Source organism: Oryctolagus cuniculus, chromosome 18, assembly GCF_964237555.1.
Source record: "Oryctolagus cuniculus chromosome 18, mOryCun1.1, whole genome shotgun sequence".
Taxonomy (NCBI): Eukaryota; Metazoa; Chordata; class Mammalia; order Lagomorpha; family Leporidae; genus Oryctolagus; species Oryctolagus cuniculus.
The window spans coordinates 26,241,457-26,263,230 of NC_091449.1; the positions used below are offsets into that span (position 1 = coordinate 26,241,457).

Genomic DNA, 21,774 nt, shown 5'->3' on the forward strand with positions numbered 1-21,774 from the left:
GGAGGAGGGGTTGCCACCGTGACTCCCTACAGAGAAGCCTACCAGTCAAAACCCTTGCCCATGCATAAAGAGCTTCCCAACAGTGCTTAACTCTACTTCAACAGTTAGTCAAGGATCATCAGCTCAAAATGAATGCCAGAGACAAAAAAGGAGGAGAGGGGAGAAGAGGAACAAAAAAGAAACATAAAGGAAATGTATAAAAAAGAAACTTTAAAGGAAAAACCAATATGGAAGGAAGGAAGGAAGGAGCAAGCCCACATGAAACAAGAACAGGATGCTATAACAAAGGAACATCTAAGGACCACAAAAAGTTACTGGAAATTAAAGTATGTACCGAAATTTTCTAAAAATCAATAATGAAGAAAAAAGTATAACATAGCAGAGATGGAAAACAGGAGAAGGAAATTTTCAGTGAATTATTAAAAATCTCCCAGAATCATAGGACATGAACCTCCAGAATGAAATGATCAATCAAACACCTAGCAAATGAAGTTTAAATTCTAACAAGCTGTTTCAATATAATTTAAGATTATGGAAAATAAAGATCAATATGGAGGCTAGCGATTCCAATAGAAGAAACAAGCAATATATAAATGAAATAGCATGCCGTCAAAGTTTTAATGGTACCATTTAAAGACAGAAAGTAACAGGAAAATGCACTGAAAATTCTGAGGGGAAAAACTGTTTAAAATTCTTAACAGTCTACTTACAAGGAGAATAAAACATATGTCATACATGCAAAATGTAAAATGTACCTCCCCATATACCATCCCAGAAAGTTACTGAAGGGCTATTTTCTAAACAAAATAAGTAAATCCTGAAATTAGGATTCCATGGGAACCAGAAAACAGAATAAAGAGGTAAAAACATGGAATAATGGCAAAGGAAGACACCAAGAAAGTGGTTCTCCTTTTCTCAGAATAGAAGTCAATGCAGATTAAAGCAAGACTATAAAACACTCCAGTATGAGACATTTAACAAGAAGAAAGAGAAAGAAAAAAGAGGGAAGGAGGGAAGGATGGAGGGAAGGAGGGAGGGAGGGGAAGAGGGAAGGGAGGGAGGGAGGGAGGGAAGAAGGGAGGAAGGATCAATATAATTAGTGACAGGTACACAGAAAATCATGCAAAAAAAACAAAAAAAGCAGTTAACTTCAAATGAAAGCCTGTACAAGAATGATGGAATTGCATTACATCTAAGCATGAATGTTAATGAACTAGTAATACAACATTAAGAAGATTGGGGAAATAACAACTGTAAGAATAGGTAAAAACACTAAATGGCCCTCTTCAATTGTAGACAGGTAGACAACAGATAATACATAAAATTGAACAAATAAATCAGGAAATAGAATATGCAAATTACTTGGGAAATACAGGGAAAAATGGGCAACATACAGCTGAAAGACCAAAAGTAATCACCTCTGGTGCCGGAGAGCTGGGAGCTACTTTTTCATTACCTGTTTAAGATGGTATATGGTGTATTAAAGGGCTGTGCACAGATGACCCTTGGTATCCACAAGGATTGGCTCCAGGACCCTCCACAGAGATCCAAATCTGCAGTACTCGGGTCCCTTATATAAAATGATGCTGTATTTGCATGTAACCTATGCACATCCTCCGGTATGCTTTAAAATCATCTCAAGATTACTTACAGTACTTAATACAATATGAATACTAATAAACAGTTGTTATACTGTACTGTCAGTCCCAGCTGCTCAGCTTCAATGCAGCTCACTGCTACTATGCCTGGGAAAATGGAAGATGGTCCAAGTACTTGGCCCCTACACCCATGTGGGAGACCAAATGGAGTTCCAGGCTCCTGACTGTGTCCTGTCCCAGCCCTAGCCATTGCGGCCATTTGGGGAGTGAATCAGAAGATGGAAGATGTACTTCTATCTCTCCCTGTATCTCTGTAACTCTGCCTTTCAAATAAATAAATCTTTGTTCAAAAAATGGGAAGGGGCCGGCGCTGTGGAGCACTAGGTTAATCCTCCACTTGCGGCGCCGGCGTCCCATATGGGTGCCACGTTCTAGTCCCAGTTGCTCCTCTTCCAGTCCAGCTCTCTGCTGTGGCCTGGGAAAACAGTGGAGGATGGCCCAGGTGATTGGGCCCCTGCACCCATGTGGGAGACCGGGAAGAAGCTCCTGGCTCCTGGCTTCGAATCGGCACACCTCCATCCATCGCAGCCATTTGGGGGAGTGAACCAACAGAAGGAAGACCTTTTTTCTGTCTCTCTCCCTCACTGTCTGTAATTCTACCTGTCAAATAAATTTAAAAAAAAAAGGGGGGGGGGGGGGAATGGGGTGAGGGGTGTCAGCATTGTAGCATAACAGCTAAAAAAATGAGGGTAGAAATTAGGATGGGGGCCGGCGCTGCGGCGCAGCGTGTTAAAGTCCCAGCTTGCAGCACCAGCATCCCATATGGGCACGGGTTCAAGTCTCAGCTGCTCCTCTTCTGCTCCAGCTCTCTGCTACAGCCTGCGAAAGCAGTAGAAGATGGCCCAACTCCTTGAGTCCCTGCACCCATGTGGGAGACCTGGAAGAAGCTCCTGGCTCTTGGCTTCTGATCAGCTCAGCTCCAGCCATGGCAGTCATTTGGGGAGTGAATCAGAAGAATGGAAGACACCTCTCTCTCTCTCACTCACTCTCTCTCTCTCTCTCTGGCTCTACCACTCTCTATAACTCTTTCAAATGAATAAAATAATTCTAAAAAAAAAAAAAAAGATAAGCACGAAACCACCAAGAAAACATCTATAATATTTACTAATAAGAGTGAAAAGGGGGGGCAGCATTGTGGCAAAGCAGTTGAAGCCACTGCCTGTGACGCTGGCCTATCCCATATGGGCACTGGTTCAAGTCCAAGCTGTTCCACTTCTGATCCAGCTCTCTGCTAATGGCTTAGGAAAAATAACAGAAGATGGCCCAAGCATCTGGGCTACTGCCACCCACATGGCAGATCTGGAAGAAGATCCTGGCTCCTAGCTTTGACCTGGCTGAACCCCAGCCACTGCAGCCACTGGGGGAAGGAACCAGCAAATGGAATCTCTCCCTCTCTCTCCCTCTCTGTAAATCTTTCAAAGAGTGAAAAGGGGATCAAAATAAACAAACACAAAACAATGTAGTAATACAGTAAATGAGAGACAAAAAAAGCACTATTCAACATAAAATAGGCAAGAAGATAAGGAAAGTTCTTATCTATCAGTAATTAATGTACACACTTTGCAATCAGAAGATATAAATAAGCAGAATGGATTTTTTTTAAAAGGATCAAACTACATACTGTCTACAAGAGACTCACTTATAGATATAAGGATACATATAGATTGAAAGTGAAAGCATGGGCCGGTGCCACGGCTCAATAGGCTAATCCTCCGCCTGCAGCGTTGGCACACCAGGTTCTAGACCCGGTCGGGGCGCTAATTCTGTCTCAGTTGCCCCTCTTCCAGGCCAGCTCTCTGCTGTGGCCCGGGAGTGCAGAGGACAATGAAGTCCTTGGGCCCTGCACCCACATGGGAGACCAGGAGAAGCACCTGGCTCCTGGCTTCAGATCAGTGCGGTGCGCTGGCCACGGCGGCCATTGGAGGGTGAACCAACGGTAAAGGAAGACCTTTCTCTCTCTCTCTCTCTCTCTCTCTCTCACTGTCCACTCTGTCTGTCAAAAAAAAAAAAAAAAAAAAAAGAAAAGAAAAGAAAAGAAAGTGAAAGTATGAAAAAGATATTCCAGGCAAATGGCAATCAAAAAAAGAAGAGAAGTAGCTTAGCTATAATGCTATCAGACGAAACAGACTTTAGGTTAAAAAAGGTTTCAAGAAGCAAATGATATTTAATATTGATAAAGGGTTCAATCTATCAAGAAGATATAACAATGATAAAAATACACTTATCTAACAACACAGTGACAAATATAGAAGGCAAAAATTTACAGATGTGAAGGAAGAAATTGTCAGTTTTACACTATTGGTTGAAGATATCAACATCCCACTTTAACTGAAGGACAGAGGAGCCAGAAAGAAAATTAATAAGGAAATCAAGAACATGAACAACATTATAGATCAACCAGACCTCAGAAACATGTAGAAAATACTTCCAGAGAGGAACAAGAAAGCACATCCTACAGAGGGAACATGAACCATCTCAAAATAATTTAACAAGGTTGAAACCAGAAAAAGCATTCTGTCCTACCAAAATGGAATGAAACTAGAAATCATTAACAGAAAGAAAACTGAAGGCCAGTGCTGTGGCTCACTTGGCTAATCCTCCGCCTGTGGCACCGGCATCCCGGGTTCTAGTCCCAATTGGGCGCTGGGTACTAGTCCTGGTTGCTCCTCTTCCAGTCCAGTTCTCTGCTGTGGCCCAGGAGGGCAGAGGAGGATGGCCCAAGTTCTTGGGTCTCTGCACCCGCATGGGAGATCAGGAGGAATACCCGGCTGCTGGCTTCAGATCGGCACAGCGTCAGCCGTAGCGGCCATTTGGGGAGTGAACCAACGGAAGAAAGACCTTTCTCTCTGTCTCTCTCTCACTGTCTATAACTCTCTGTCTCTCTCTCGCACTAACTCTGCTTGGCAAAAAAAAAAACAAACAAACAAACAAAAAAACAAACAAACAAACAAAAAAACTGAAAAACTTATAGGCATATAGAAATTTAACAAAAACAACCATCCAGGGCACCAAAGAAGAAATGACAAATTAGAAAATATCTTGAGACTAAAAATTATAAAAATCGAACACAGCAAAACTCATGGGACAGAGTAAACCAATGCTCAGAGGAAAATTTATAGCTGTAAACAACTACATCATTAAAGAAAAAAAGAACCTAATCATATACTTTAAGGAACCTGAAAAAGAGGAAACTAAACTCAAAGTTAGAAGAGGGAACAGCAAGCAAAGATTAGCTGGAGATAAGCAGGACAGAGAATAGAATAATAATAGCAAAAATCAAAAGTCAATGAAACTAAAATTTGGCTCTTCAAAAAGATCAACAAAACTGATCAATCTTTACCTAGATTGCATAAAGAAAAATGAGAGAAAATTCAGATTACCAAAATCATGAATGAAAGTGGGAACAATGTAACTTATTTTACAGAAATAAATGGAATTTGCAAAGAATACTATGAACAGTTGAATAGCAACAAACTAAATAACCTAGATAAAATGAACAAATTCCTAGAAAAAAACACAAATTACCAAAACTGGAAGAGAAGAAACAGAAAATCTGAACAGAGCTTATAACAGATTTAATCCGTAATCAAAAACTTCCCAATGAGAAAAAGATTCACAGATCAATGCTACTAACATCCAAAGAACTAACACCAATTCTTCAACTTCTAAAAAAATCAAAAAGGAGGGAAGATACTTTAAGAGATCAGCCAAAAGTACTTAAAAAAAAAAGAAATTACAGGCTAATATTTCTTATGAATATATATATATATGCAAAAATTCTCAACAAAATGTTGACAAACTAAACAAAGCAACATCTTAAAAGGATTATACACCATGACAAAGTCTGATTCATCCCCCCGCCAAAATGCACAGATGGTTCCATATAAAAAAATTAAATGTAATATACCACCTTATCAGAATGAAAGAGAAAAAAACCACAGGACAATTCTAACTGAAGCAGAAAAGGCCTTTGGCAAAATTTGATACACTGTAGGATTTTAATAATAAATACTTAAATAAACTAAGAATAGAAGATGATTTCTTCAACGTGTTATAAAAGCCATATATAGCGGCCAGCACCATGGCTCACTTGGTTAATCCTCCACCTGTGGCGCCAGCATCCAATATGGGCACTAGATTCTAGTTCCAGTTGCTCCTCTTCCAGTCCAGCTCTCTGCTGAGGCCCAGGAAGGCAGTGGAGGATGGCCCAAGTGCTTGGGCCCTTGCACCCGCATGGGAGACCAGGAGGAAGCACCTGGCTCCTGGCTTCGGATCAGCGTAGCTCTGGCGGTAGCAGCCATTTGGGGGTTGAACCAACTTGAAGGAAGACCTTTCTCTCTGTCTCTCTCTCTCTCACTGTCTAACTCTATCTGTCCAAAAAAAAAAGCCATATATAAAAACCTAAAGTTGCCATCATATTGGTGAATTTTTCTAAGATCAAAAACATGACAAGGATGCCCACACTGTCACTGTTATATTCAAAGAAGTACTAGACAGAGTAATTAGAGAAGAAAAATCCTAATAAAAACATAAATTAGAAAGGAAAACATAAGATTATCTCTACTGACAGACGTTATGATCTTATATGTAGAAAATGGAAAAGAACACACACACCTCTGCTAGTGTTAATAAATTCACCAAAGCTGCAGGATAAGAAATCCACATATGGAAATAATTATTCTCAATACATTAGCAACAAACAACCTGCAACAAAAATTAAGCAAAGAATCCAAAGGTGGGTTTTCACCCTAGGGGTTAAGATGCCGATTAAGATGTCCACGTCCTGGCAGCTGGCATTCTGGTGTAGCCAGTTAAGCCACTGCCTGTGATGCCAACATCCCCTATCAGAGCAGGTCCAAGTTCCAGCTGCTCTGCTTCCAATCAAGCTCCCTACTAACAAGAAAGCAGAGGATGACGGCTCAGGTACTTGGATCCCTCCTACCCCATATGGGAGACCAGGTGCAGTTCCTGGCTCCTAGCTGTGGCCTGGCCCAGCCCTATCCATTGTCAACACTTGGAAAGTAAATGAGTGGATGAAAGATCCCCCCCCCCCCGCCCTTTGTCACTCTGCCTTTCAACAAACAAAATCCACCTTAAAAAAAAAAAAAAGGCTCATATACCATGTCAGAAACTTGGGCTGAGTCCCCGTGCTGGTCTCCGACTCTAGCATTCCTGCTAATACAGACCTTGGCAGGCAGCAGTGATGGTTTATACAGCTGGGTTCCTACCACCCATGTGAGAGACCTGGACTGAGCTCCCAGCTCTGGGCTTCAGCCTGGCTCAGCCCTCACTATTGCAGCCATTTAGGGAGTGAACCAGTGAAAGGAAAAGCTGCCTCTCTCTGTATGGCTCTCACTCTTTGTCACTCTGCCTTTCAAATAAATAAATAAATCATTTTTTAAAAAAAAAAAACTTGGATACTAAAAACTACAAGATTACTAAAAGAAATTACAAGTACAAATAGAGGAAAGTCTACATTCAAGGATTAAGAAACATATTTATTTATTAAGATTTCAATACTATTGGACAATTGACAATTATCTATAGATTCTGTGATATCCCCACTGCCAAGAGCCAGGAACTGCACCTGGTCTCCCATATGGGGTAGGAGGGATCCAAGTACCTGGGCTGTCATCCTCTGCTTTCTTGTTAGTAGGGAGCTTGATTGGAAGCAGAGCAGCTGGAACTTGGACCTGCTCTGATAGGGGATGCTGGCATCACAGGCAGTGGCTTAACTGGCTACACCAGAACGCCAGCTGCCAGGAAGTGAACATACCAATGTTTCTTATAATTTCCAAGATCCTTGAATAGCCAAAACAATCTTGAAAAAGAACAATATTGGAGGCCTCACACTGTGTTTTCAAATTGTATTTAAGTGTGATGCCAGCATATACACAGATACAAACCAAAAACTAGAATAGAGAGTTTAAAAATAACCCCTCACATATACAGTCAGATAATTTTTGACAAGGATGCCAAAATCATTCAATAGAATAAGGGCTGTCTTTTTAATATATGGAGGGAAAACTGGATCCCTGTGCAAAAGAAGGAAGATGGATCCATGCCTTATACCATATACAAAACATAACTAAAAATCCCAGATCTAAACAAAGAGCTCAAACTATGAAACTCTCAGTTGAAAATACAGGGAACCTTCATGACACTGGATCTGGCAATAATTTCGAAGATATGACACCAAAAGCACGAACAACTAAAGAAAAAAAAAACTGGACCTCATCAAATTTAAAAATTCTTATGAAAAGATTTGTATTATTTCTTTCAAAGGCAGAATGACAGGGAAGGAAGGAGAGACAGAGAAACAATGAGATCTTTCTCCTACTGGTTCACTCCCCAAATGAGCTGAGCCAGCTTGAAGTCAGGAGCCTGGAACTCCATGTGGGTAGCAGGGGACCAAATCTTTGAGCCATCTTCTGCTGCTTTCTCAAGTGCATTAACAGGGAACTGGATCAGAAATGGAGCAGCCAGGACTTGAACCGGTACACATATGGGATGTCCATATCATAGGCCACAGTTAACCCTCTGCACCACAAAATCAGTACCCAAAATGAAAAACTTTTGTTTATCAAAGGACATTATTTGTGAATCATGTATCTGATAAGGGACTAATACTAAGAACATATGAAGAGCTCCTAAAGGCTCAACATCAAAAAAAAAAAAAAATTAAAAATTGGGCAAAGAACTTCACTAGTCATTTCACTGAAAAGCATGTACAAATGGCGAATAAACACATAGAAAGATGCTCAACATGACTAAGCATGACAATATATCACTCTAACAACAACAACAAAACAGTAATTAATTAGTGTTTGCAAGGATGTGGGAAAACTGGATTACTCAAACACTGCTGGTGGGAATATAAAACATTGTAGACAGTATAACAGTTCCTTAAAAAATTAAACACAGAGGCCAGCACTGTGGAGTTGCGGGCTAAGCCTGAAGCTTCGGCACCCCATGTAAGCGCCTGCAGAAGAAGATGGCCAAAGTGCTTAGGTCCCTGCGCCCTTATGGGAGACCGGGAAGAAGCTTCTGGCTCCTAGCTTAAACTTGGCCCAGCACCAGCCACTGCAGCCATTTGGGGAGTGAAGCAGCAGATAAAAGATCTTTCTCTGTCTCTCCCTTTTTCTCTGTGTAACTCTGCCTTTCAAATAAATAAACCTTTAACAACAACAACAACAAAAGCCTAAACACAGAATTACTATATGATTCAGCAATTGCACTTGTAGATACAAACACTCCCTTTAAAAGAAAAAATTTCCCAGTCTGGTGCTGTGGTACAACCCATATTGCAGCAGGTTCAAGTCCTGGCTACTCCATTTCTGATCCAGCTCCCTGCTAATGTGCCTGGGAAAGCAGCAAAAGATGGCCCAAGTGCTTGGGTCCCTGTATCCATGTAGGAGACTCAGATGAAGCTCCTGGCTTCGACTGGCCTAGTCCTGGCCGCTGCAGCCATTTGGGAAGTGAACCAGTGGATGGAACTTCTCTTTCTCTCTATCTCTCCCTCTTTCCTTGTAACTCAAATAAATGAATCTTGGAAAAAAAAAAGAAGAAGAAAAAAATTTCCCTCAAATCTAAAAACACATCTCAGCAAATCTCAAGGCACATATTAAAACAAAACTTGCATTTCATGTAAAAATTTATCAATATCTAATTGATAACATGAAAAATACTTTTTTTTAGAGTTCCTGTTTCAGCAACAACACAGCAATAAAATACTAAAAAAAAAAAAAACAAATAATCTAAAAGACAGCAGGGAATGAGAAAGAACAGAAGGGGAAAAAAAGAAAGAAAATATAAATACTAAGTTAAATCAAAACATTATTTATTAAATAAAAATGGTCTAAATACAAATTAGAATTATCAGACTGGATTAAAGAAGAGAGACTCAGACTCATGCTGTCCATAAGAAACTCAATTTAAATACTATGATTTAGTTAGTACAAAAATAAAAGGGATGGAAACATACATACCATACAAACATCAAACAAAAAGAGCTACACTGGAGCCAGTGCTGTGGCACAACAGGTAACGTTACTGCCTTTGGTACTGGCATCCCATATGGGTACCAGTTCAAGTCCCGGATGTTCCTCTTCTGATCCAGCTCTCTGCGATGGCCTGAGAAAGCAGTGGAAGATGGCCCAAGTGCTTGGGCCCCTGTACCCACACACCCACATGAGAGACATGGAAGAAGCTCCGGGCTCCTGGCTTGGATCAGCCCAGCTCCGGCCACTGTAGCCATTTGGGGAGTGAAGCAGTGGATGAAAAACTCTCTCTCACACTCTCTCTCTGTCTGCCTCTCTGTAATTCTGCTTTTCAAATAAATAAATAAATCTTTAAGAAAAAAAAAAAAAAAGAGCTACACTAAGGGGCAGGAATTTGGCTCAGCAGTGAAGACACCAGTTGGGATGCCCACATCTGACCTCAGAGTTACTGAGTTTAAGTCCCAGCTCCATCTCTGATTCGAGTTTCCTGCTTATACACACCTCTAGAGGCAGCAGGCTGTGGCTCAAGTAGTTGTGTCCCTGCTACCCACATAAGAGACCAAGACTGAGTACCCAGCTCCTGGCTTCAATGTGGCTCAGTCGTGGTTGTTGTAGTCATTTGGGTAATGAACCAGTGGAAGATCTTTCTCTCTCTACTTATGTCTCTCTCTTTCAAATAAACAAAAAAAATTTTTAAGATTTATTTTATTTACCCAAAAAGCAGAGTCAGAGAGAGACAGAGACAGAGAGAGAGAGAGAGAGGTCTTCCATCATGCTGGCCCACTTCCCAAATAGCCACAAACAGCCAGGACACCAGGCCAGGCCAAAGTCAGGAACCAGGAGCTCAATCCAGGCCTCCCACATGAGTGCAGGGGCCCAGGCACCTGGGCTGTCCTCTGATGATCTGCCAGGTGCACCAGCAGAGAGCCAGATCAGCTTAGAAGCAGCTGAGGCTCAAACTGGTACCCATGTGGGGCTGCCAGAGTCACAGGGGACCTCAACCCACCAGGCCTCAACGTCTGTCCCACAAACATAAAAATGCTAAGCAATATTAATTTCAGATAAAGAAGACTTCTGAGCACAGAAACTTACCAGAGAATAAAAAAAGAAGAGAGAAAAAGAAAACCGCATAACGGCAAAAGGGTCAATTCAAGCAAAATATGAAAATCCTAAATGTGTACATTATCTAACAATAAAACTTGAAAACACATGAAGCAAAACTAATAGAACTGAAAGGAGAAACAGCCATAACCACAATGGTAGCTGGAGGTTTCAGTCTTCTCTCATTATTAATAAATAGAACAATTAACAGAACCAATAAACAGAAAAATTCCAAAGGGCCGGAGCTGAGGTATAGCAGGTTAAGCTGCCACCTTTAGCATTGACATTTATTTGGGTGACAGTTTCAGTGCTAGCTGATCTACTTCCAATCCAGCTCCCTGCTAATGCACGTGGGAAAGTAGTAGAAGATGGCCCAAGTCCCCTGCCATCCACTTGGGAGACCCAGATGAAGCTCCTGGCTTCTGTCTGACCCAGCCCTGGCCCTTGCAGCCATCTGGGAAGTGAACCAGCAGATGGAAGACTTCTCTCTAACTCTGGCTCTCTCTCTCTCCACCTTTCAAATAAATAAATAAAATCTTAAAAAAAAAAAAAAAAGAAAAGAAAGAAAATTTGCAGAAACATGAGAACTGAACAATGCCATCAATCAATTGGTTGTAACTGATATTTATACAAATGCCTACTAAGCAACAGCAAAATAAACATTCTTTAAGATAGTCCATACCCTGGATCTTTAAATAAATCTTGGGGCCAGCGTTGTGGCCTAGTAGGTTAAGCCACCACTCGTAATGCCAGCATCCCATATGGGCACCAGTTCAAGTCCCAGGAGCTCCACTTCCAATCCAGCTCCCTGCTGATTCAAGTGGGAAAGCAGTAGAAGACAGCCCAAGTGCTTGGGCCCCTGCCACTCACATGGGAGACCTGAATGAAGCTCCCGGCTTCAGGCTTCAGCATCACCCAGCCTTGGCAGTTGCTGCCATTTGGGGAGTGAACCAGTAGAAGAGCTCACTCGCTCGCTTGTTCTCTCTCTGTGTAACTCTGCCTTTGAAATAAAGTAAATCTTAAGAATTTTTTTAAAAAAACTGAAATCACAACAAATAAGTGCCCTGAATTGATTAAACTATAAAGAATTAAACTAGAAATCATTTGGAAAACCTCCAAATGTTTAGAAATTAAATAGCATATTTTTACAGTTTGCATTTTTTTTTTTTTTTTTTGAAATGCAGATGCAAAGAGTGAGACAGAGACAGAGATCTTTACTTCCCAAACACCCAAAACGGGCAGGTCAGGCCAAAATGAGGAGCCTGGAACCCAATCCAGGTTTTCCATATGGGTGGCAAGGACCCAAGTTCTTGAGCCATCACCTGCTTCTTCCCAGGGTACATTTTAACAGGAAACTGGAATCAAAACCAGAGCTGAGACTAAAAACAAGGCACTTCAATATGAGATGCAGGCATCCAAAATGGCATCGTAACCATTGTACCAAATGCCCATCCCAAAACAACATATTTCTAACTCAAGGATTAGAGAGCTTTTTCTGCAAAGAGCCAGAAGGTAATTATTTTAGGTTTCATGGGCCCTGTAAGTATTTGTCACATTTTTCTTTTCATAGCCTTTAATAAATATGCAAATAGCAATTTAAAAAACCACCATTAACTAAAGGCCACACAAAAACATGTGAGGACCAGTTCTAAAAATAATTAATGAGTCAGAGAGAAAGCCTTGAGTTTAAAAATGAAAATACAACATGTGAAAATGTGTGGTATACAGCTAAAGCAGCACTTAAGAGTGAAATTTATAGCATTAAAATGCTTATATTAGAAACTAGAAAGAGAAGCATAGAACAAAGGATAAACAGAAGAAAGAAAAACTTTTAAAAAACTAGAGATAATCATTAAAACTAAAAGTTGGGTATTAAAAGATCAATAAAACCAATACACCCTAGAATAGGATTTATCAATCTCCCACCACTGACATTTGGGCTGGATAAACCTTTAATGTGAGATGTGTCCCATATCAGATGTTTAGCAACATCACGGGCTTCTCTCCACTAGACACAAATAACATCCACCACTCCAGTTATGACAATCAAAAGTGTCCCCATACATCGTCAAACATTCCCTGGGCGTAACACCTGCCCATTTGAGAACCACTGTAGCTACTTAGAAAAACAAAGAAAAAAAGAGAAGGCACAAATCAATAAAATCAGGATTATAGGGAGTACTCCATACATATTTAAAAGAAATAAGGAAATAAATTATAAACAACTCTTGTGTTCATAAATTTAAAACCTTAAGTAAAACAGAGCAATTCTTTAAAATCCACTATCAAAATGCTCCCAACAGAGAAAAAAGTAGTTTGAGTAGTCCAATATTTATTAAAGAATATGAATTTGTACTTTGAAGTTTCTGAAAAAGAAATCTTCAGGTCTAGACGGTTTTATTGATAAATTCTACCAAACAGTCAAAAAAGTAACACTAATTCTATACATCTTCCAGAACATATAAAAAGAGGGAACATTTTGCGAATCATTTTATGAGGTAAACAAATTATCAGTAATATATAAAAATAATATTACACCATGATATGGGGGCAGGCATCTGGCATAGAGTTTAAGATGCCCATGTCCCAAATCAGAGCATCTCAGTTCAATGCCTGTCTCTGGCTCCTGACACCAGCATCCTGCTAATGCAGATGCTAGGAGACACAGTGGTGATGGATTCCACCTGCTGGTTCACTCCCTAACCAAGTTTAAGAGACACCAAAAAAACTACAGAGCATTATTAGCAAAGAGACAGATACACAGATCTTAGAAAGAAGAAAACAAAATAGACGGTCTAGAAATAGAATTATAAATATAGCTGGCAAATTCACTTGCTTTTTAACAATTTTAGTGAGATGTAATTCACAAACAACATAGTTTACGTATTTTTGATGGTTTTTTGTCTATGTGCAGGGTTGCAAAACCATCCTACTATATTCTGAATTTCATCACCCCTAAAGATCTCCATACTCATTAGCAGTTGCTCTCCATTCCCCTCTACCTGCTTGGCCCTAAGCTACTGGTAATCTACTCTCTGTTTTATAAATTCACCTATTCTGAACATCTCATATAAATGGAATCATACAATATTTGGTCTCTTGTGAATGGCTTCTTTCACTTAACATAATGTTTTCAAGGTGCACTTTATTGTATTGCCAAACATTCCATTATATAAATATAAATATATGACATCTTATTTTACTTATCCATTCATTAGTTGATAGACATCTGAACTGTTCCCGTTTGTTGGCTATTATGAATGCTACTATTAGCATTTGTACACAAATTTTTGTGTGAACAAGTTTTACTCCAATCACACACAAGATTATTTAGGTGTAGAACTGCTGAGTCATATGACAACTTAATCTTTAACTTTTTGAAAAATTCCAAACTGTTTTCCAAAATGACTACACTAGTTTATGCTCCCACTCTGAAAGCTCCAATTTTTCCACATACATGCTATTAAATGTTTATCATTTTATTATTTATTTTTATTTTATTATTAGCCATCCTAATGGATTATCTCCTATGGTCCTGACTCCAAATCATTCTTGACCAAGATGCAAAGTTGATTCAAAAGAGAAAGGATAGTATTTTCAACCACAGTGTTGGAATAACTGGACACCCATTTGCAAGTAAAATGAACCTTGACCTAAATCTCACACCTCATACAAAAACTAACTTAAAATATAAAAGAAAATCAGTTCTAGGCAAAGAGTTCTTGGATATGATACCAAATACATGACCCATCTAAGAAAAAACAGTGATAAATTTGACTTCAAAATTTAAAGCTCTTGTTCCAGAAAAGGCAATGTTAAGAGAATGAAAAGACAAGATACAGAATACAAGAAAACATTTGTATTTGCAAGTCATATATTCAACAAAGGACTTATATTCAGAATATATAAAGAATTTTCAAAACTCCATAGTAAAAAAACATAAAACAATTTTTAAAAAGGGTTAAAGATTGCAGCAGATAAATGAGGATACAGAGTAGTAAATAAATGAATGAACTGTTGCTCACCAATAAGAGCCAATAGGAAATGCACAAGACAACTGTAAAACACTCACTCAGTGCTAGTACTAGTACTAAGAACACAGAGCTTTGAGAACTCACAGACACTGCTGGTGGAAAGGAAGTCATACAGCCACGAAGGAAAACAGCTTGTTTGTGTGATTGTGTCTTAAAAACTGAGTATTTTCGGGGGGGGGGGGGGGGGGTCTTCAAAAGTTCATAAAAAAATGTGTTATTTAAAAGCCATCCAGATTTAAAATTTGTTGAACTATAATAAATCAAATTTTTTTTGACAGGCAGAATTAGACAGTGAGAGAGACACACACACAAAGAGAAAGGTCTTCCTTCCGTTGGTTTACCCCCCAAATGGTCACTACGGCCGGAACACTGCACAGATCCGAAGCCAGGAGCCAGGTGCTTCCTCCTGGTCTCCCATGCGGGTGCAGGGCCCAAGCGCTTGGGCCATCCTCCACTGCCTTCCTGGGCCACAGCAGAGAGCTAGACTGGAGAGGAACAACAGGACAGAATCCGGCGCCCCAACTGGGACTAGAACCCGGGGTGCTGGCGCCGCAGGCGGAGGATTAGCCAAGTGAGCCGCAGCGCCGGCCTAAGTCAATATTTTAATTCTACTTTCCACAAACATTCTGAAAAAGTATCCTCATACTTTTGACATGACCTAGCAATACCACTGTAGATATTTACTAACAATGAACATTTATGTTCACACAAAAAACACGCACACAAAGATTTAGAGCAGCTCTATTCATAATTGCCAAAAACTGGAAACCAAAATGCCCTTAAACAGGTGAACAGAACTTACATGATTTTAACAGATATGCATATAACAGAACACACTATTCAGCAATAAAAAGGAATGAACTATTGATACCTAGAACAGTTTGGATGAGACACTACACTGACTGAAAGAAGCTAATCTCAAAAGAGTCTACAGGAGTCCATTTATATGACATTCTGGAAAAAGCAACATTAACAGCGATAGAGAACAGATCGATGGTTGTCAAGCCTCAGGGACTGATGTAGGGTGTCACAAACAGGTACAGCACAAGAGAATTTTGGTGTGATTCTGTGACCTAGTCATGTTGTATCCTGTATTCTATTTTGTATCCTAATTGTGATACTAACAAAGGAGTATAGCAAATAAAAAGTCAATGTTATTGCATAATTAAAAAAAAATGCGAGATAGTCATATTCTTACTAAATGGCAAAATACACAAAAATACATAAAATATGGGCACAAAGAGTAGCTTTGCCCTCTTTTCCTTTATTTAAAATTTTTTTGAAGATTTTATTTATTTATTTGAGAGAGAGAGTTACAGAAGTGAGAGGGAGAGTCAAAAAGAAAGGTCTCTTCCTTCTGTTGGTTCACTCCCCAAATGGCTGCAATGGCCAGAGCTACGCCGATAGGAGCCAGGTGCCCCTTCCCAGTCTCCCACATGGGTGCAGGGGCCCAAGGTCTTGGGCCATCCTCTACTGCTTTCCTAGGCCACAGTAGAGAGCCAGATTGGAAAAGGAGCAGCCGGGACCACCACCAGTGCCCACATGGGACGCCGGCACCACAGGCAGAGGATTAATCTACTGCGTCATGGCGCCGGCCCCAGCCCTCTTTTCCTTAGAGATCATCTTCCTCTGACCTCACAGCCCCCTTCCCCTGGCAGTCCTCTGCTGGTGGTGGTGTCAAGCCCATTCTGTCCCTCATCCTGACCACTCTTCTGACTTTCAATAACCTCCTCCCACCTTCCCCAACTGCTCTCACCAACCGTGAAATAAGGGACTACATAATGTTTAAGTTGTTATATTTCTCCTGCCTTAAGAATAATAAAATACAGTAGTCTCCCCTTTTCTGGGGTTTTGTTTTCCATGGTTTCAGTTTCCTATGGTCAAAAGAAATAATTCATTTAAAAGTTCTGAATTGCAATGTACAGTGCAGCATGAGTCCCCGACCTAACTGTCCCTCTTGTCTGGCAGATTCATGAACTATATGCTAGCCCCCTTGCCTTGTTCACTTGGTAGAAATTCTGGCCATCAAAATGTTTACGTAACCCTTATTTTGCTTAATTGCCCCAAAACATAAGAGGAGTGATGCTGGCAATTCAGAAATACCAAAGGAAAGCCATAAAGTACTTCCTACTTAAGAGGAAAGGTGAAAGCTCTTGACAAATAAGAAAAAAAAAAAAATCATTTGCTAAGGTAAGCAAGAATCTTCTATCCATGATATTGTGAAAAAAGAAAAGGAAATTAGGCTATATTTCTATCAAACATCAAACTGCTTAAGATTTAAAACAAAGTAAGTACTTTGTTAAAATGAACAAGGCACTAAATTATATAATATTCTATAATTATATAATATTCTATAATGCAGTTTTGGGCATCCATTGGGGTTTCTGGAACATATCTCCAGAGGGTAAAGGAACTACTGTAACTTTTCTTAACAAATGTTAAGTTTAACAATGCACCTAAGTATTTTTTTTCAGTTATTATAAATCAAAATCAAGCTATGTGAATAATTTTTTAGAATACAGTTAAGATTCTTAGACACATAAATATGTACCTTGAAAATTATTTTGGGTAAATACTTATCCCAAAGTCATGATGTTTGATCAATTCCTAAAACCATATTTAATTACTGGAAAGTGATTTACCAAAAATAAATAAATAAATAGCAAGCCTGTTATAGAGCTCTACTCTATTGTATTTAAAAGTATTCCATCATTAATACTTTGTCATACCTAATTTTAAAGATTTCTTCACTGAAATATGAAAATCAAAGTGAACAAGCTTTTGACAGACCAGAACTGATTTCCTATCAGCAGTATTACTCCACTAAATAAAGCAAGCCTTCTCCTTAAGATAGGTCTCTCAGAGTCATGCCCATTCTCTTTCATCTAACACATGAGGCTTATCTTAGTGTAGCAAACCCAAGAGACTTATCATTGCCAGAATTATATACAGTCCTAACAATAAAATTCTGATTAGTTGTCACAAAAGATCAAAATATGTATCAATTATAAATTTATAGAAGCTGCCTTGCAATTAGTCTCCAAATACAGTTCCCAGAATTTCACTAAGTAAATGAGTTCTCTAACTAGTACTCACTCATGTGTAAGTGAAATAATTTCAGTTTTAGAAAATTCAGCTGCTTTCTATCTAGTATGACCTCATTTATACAGAATAATCCTTACAAAATTTATTTTCAAACATATTTAACTAGAAGGTTAAAAAGCAGGTAGCGGTGATACTATACTATCAATTTAAATACCCGTAGAGAAATAAGAATACCAATTAGAAAGTAAATAAATTTAATTTTAAAATGCAATTAAGTGAGAACTCGAGCTAACCTATCTAACTAGAAAAGGTGGGGGGGAGGCCTGTGCATGTACAAGCATGCGTTGTGTAGGCTTAGGCATATACATACACCAAAATATAACATCATCGATAAACAAAACTAAATTTTAATGAGTCCAAGCTCTCAAACCACCAAAAAAGTATAAGAATGTCATTTTAGGTAGTGTACCTTTCCTCACCTGGGCTATTTAAAAAAAAAAAAATTGACTTCTTCCCAATCAAAAAACATTTTTAAGAACTTTGGTAAACAGTATTTCTATTAGTTCACTAAGAAGAAAGTAAATTCCTTCTGAATATTAAAGTATTAAAAGCAAAATTCAGTCCATAAAAGCAACTAAAACAAACCAATTATAAAGCACAAAATGTCTCTAAAACTTTTGTTTTCCCAACCTCTACTACAAAACTACACATAAATACACTTTGTAATTTTTGAAAATAAGCCAATGTCAGTGATATTTCCAACCCAGAAGTTTCACTCTACTCTCAAATGTTGGTCCAACTTAAACTACCCACAATCAACTTCAGAAGGTACTTTTGTTAATAAAGTCTATCGGGTAGTCAATTTGTGAAAAAAGACATACATAACAAAGAAACACCATTTATAACTGGTACCTACGTTCTTTCCGGTGCTCAACTAAACCTACAGCCTGTTTTGCTGAGCACTTTGCAAACCAGTTGTCCCCAAGTAAAACAGTGACTTCATTAGTATGGACAAGTTTTCCTGGCATGAAGGCAAAGGGGCCAAATGGTACCTATTGTTCAAAAAAAAAAAAAAGAAAAAGGCAAAAAATTTTAAATAGTAAAAAATATACTTTATGAAATACTTAGCATAAAAGCTCTACATTGAGTTATTTTTAATCTATACACTGGGAAAAAGAAAATAACAACTTTACAAAAAATTAATATTATATTAAAATTTCACTAGGACAATCTATAGAAAACTAGTTTAATAAGCCAATGTTAAGACAGAAAAATAAATTTTCATATTTACAAACAGTTATTAAAAAAACAGTACTGTCTCTGCATGGTTATACTTTTTGTTAATTCTTAAATCTAAACAACAGTAAACTACTGAAATATTATCAATGTAGAGTATTTCTGATAAGGAAAACAAAATTATTTCCAATAAAATAGTCACTTTTTGCACAGCAGGAATTACTAAACAAATAACTTTAATGAGTTTACCTAACAAAAGTTATCTGGGCTTGAATAAGAGAAACAAAGACTTCATGAGAATATTTATGCAATGAAAGCTTCTAATTCAGAGCTCATGAACAGAACATTGTGTTGGCATGAAGATCATTAAAACAAAAATTAGCAGCACCTTTTATATAAAAATCAATGTTCTAAGGTTTAAATCTGTGAATTACAAAACATTATGGCCTTTCCCTACTCTGGCTAACAGGAAATGACTCAGTGCTATATTTCTGTCATAATCATAGTTTTTTATGTAGTAAGTATGCACATCAAATATGTCAAATTTTTTGATAACATTTTTGTCATTATGTCACCATAATGTAATATATGAAATTATTATATATGTATGGAAAAAAAATAAACACCAACTATGTCTATAGCTGCTATATTGCTAAAAGTGAAACAAAGCAAACTTTCTACAGTATGCTGGTTATCTGATACAGTCCATGAGCAGGGCAATTTGTGAACCCATACACACATAGCACAAAAACACATTATTTTACATAGTTAATATGTTTACAAGAAACAATGTACTACTTTAAAAGAAACACAGTAAACCTACCATGATATTATAAGACAACTTATCAGGCAGGGTACTGAGTCTTTCTTGAAGGGCATTATAGTCATTATCTACCTTCATCCTGTTGACAAAAAACACCAAATACTATAAAAAATAGACAAATTAGCATTCTCCCATTTAGACTATGTATAGGACAAGCTAACAAAATCTTAACTATGGCAATTTAAAGATTAAAGCACTTTTTTTAAAAAGTTCTGTTTTTACAAAGTTTAGCAATGGCATTATCCTGCCACCTTTTTATTGAAGAGCCCCCAGGGACTTCAGCTTTTAAGAGGCAGAACACTCACTCACATCTTAAAAATTAGTGATTCCTAAGGTAGACCCCCGGGACTAAATACAAGGTGGAATTTAAGGGATACAATGAAAGAGGGCCTGACATTCTTTAGAAGGAAGGAAACAGGAAAGCAAGATGAAGGAAAAGGAGTTTTTAATAAACCTTTTCACTGAATAAAACACTGGCTGTGAAGTTGAATCATAAACACAAAATGTGATCAAATTCTTGAGTCAGAAAATTCTAGGCTAAAAATCTGTGGTGTCATCACCTCTTCAATTATCCACACTAATGTGATTAAGGCAAGAGAATCAAATAGATGGAGAATAAATTAGGAGTGGTAAAACAAAAAGGTATTTTCATGTGGCTCTGGAGTCTATTTTGTGTTATATCAAAGTTGAGCTACTAAAGAAACTAATTTAAACAACCAAAAGATGTAATTCTGCAGAAGCAGAGACAGCCACTTTCCCAAGCTCTGAGCCCTCTCCATTCTCTGACCTGCAGGACACCCCGCAGGTATGCTGAGGTACCTGTTTAAACCTCCCCTAGGGATCAGATTGCCTTAATGTTCCCTAATAGTCTTAGGCTACAGATAAACACTGACATTTTTCTTCTATATATTTTAAAGATTTTTATTTATTTATTTGAAAGGCAGTGTTACAGAGAGGCAGAGGTGGAGAGAGAGAGAGAGAGAGAGAGAGACACACACACACACACACACACACACACAGAGGTCTTCCATCCGCTGGCTGACTCCCCTAATGGCCACAACGGCCAGAGCTGGGCCCATCTGAAGCCAAGAACCAGGAGTTTCTTCGGGTCTCCAACACATGTGCAGGGGCCCAAGCACTTGGGCAATCTTCCACTGCTTTCCTAGGCCACAGAGAGCTAGACTGGAAGCGGAGCAGCTGGGACAAGAACCGGCACCCATATGGGATGCCAGCACCGCAGGCAGCAGCTTTACCCACTACACAACAGCACCGGCCTCAAAGCACTGAAAGTTTTCTAGGTAGAAGAGTGCTGTCAATTTTCAAAAATAACAAAAGCAAAAGAACTCACCAACTCAGCAAATAATTTAAATGATTATGTAGGTATTGTCAAACTGAAATCAGAATACTCTCTAGACAGTTAAAATTGACTTTGCTATAAACATCATGGAATTGGTTTCAATTTACTCCTTAGCTCCCCTAAAGCAACAGTTAACATAATTAATAAGAATTATCTCATTTACTCAAGTTCTCAAGGAATTTTACATGTTATTCATGCTAAAAATATTACTGTAGTAAATATCACAACATTTTTCATGACAAAAGAAAATGAGGAAAGAAGATAGAAAAACCACAGGTTGGAGAAAAGCCAGATCGCTTTCTTTTTAAAGATTTTATTTATTTGAAAGACAGAGTTACACACAGAGAGAAGGAGAGGCAGAGGGAGGGAGAGAGGAAGAGAGGGAGAGACGGGCGGGGTGGAGAGAGAAGGAGGAGGGGTAGAGAGAGTCTTCCATCCGTTGATTCATTCCCCAATTGGCCACGACAGCCAGAGCTGCGCTGATCTGAAGCCAGGAGCTTCTTCCGGGTTTCCCACACGG

The 21,774-nt window shown here is 38.8% G+C and overlaps 1 protein-coding gene across 8 annotated transcripts in view; it reads right to left on the bottom strand.

The window, feature by feature from the left end:
- Positions 1-21,774, bottom strand: part of URI1 (URI1 prefoldin like chaperone) — a 106,579-nt gene that overhangs the window by 16,660 nt on the left and 68,145 nt on the right. For 6 of the 8 annotated variants that reach the window (XM_008274571.4, XM_008274572.4, XM_051833396.2 and 3 more), the window contains 2 exons: positions 19,898-19,976; positions 18,755-18,890 (listed from right to left, as the gene is read on the bottom strand). The exons of the other annotated variants lie outside the window; for them this stretch is intronic. In XM_008274571.4, the coding sequence (XP_008272793.2) occupies positions 18,755-18,890; positions 19,898-19,976 (215 nt within the window). The remainder of the gene's footprint in view (positions 1-18,754; positions 18,891-19,897; positions 19,977-21,774) is intronic. 8 annotated transcript variants of the gene reach the window in all.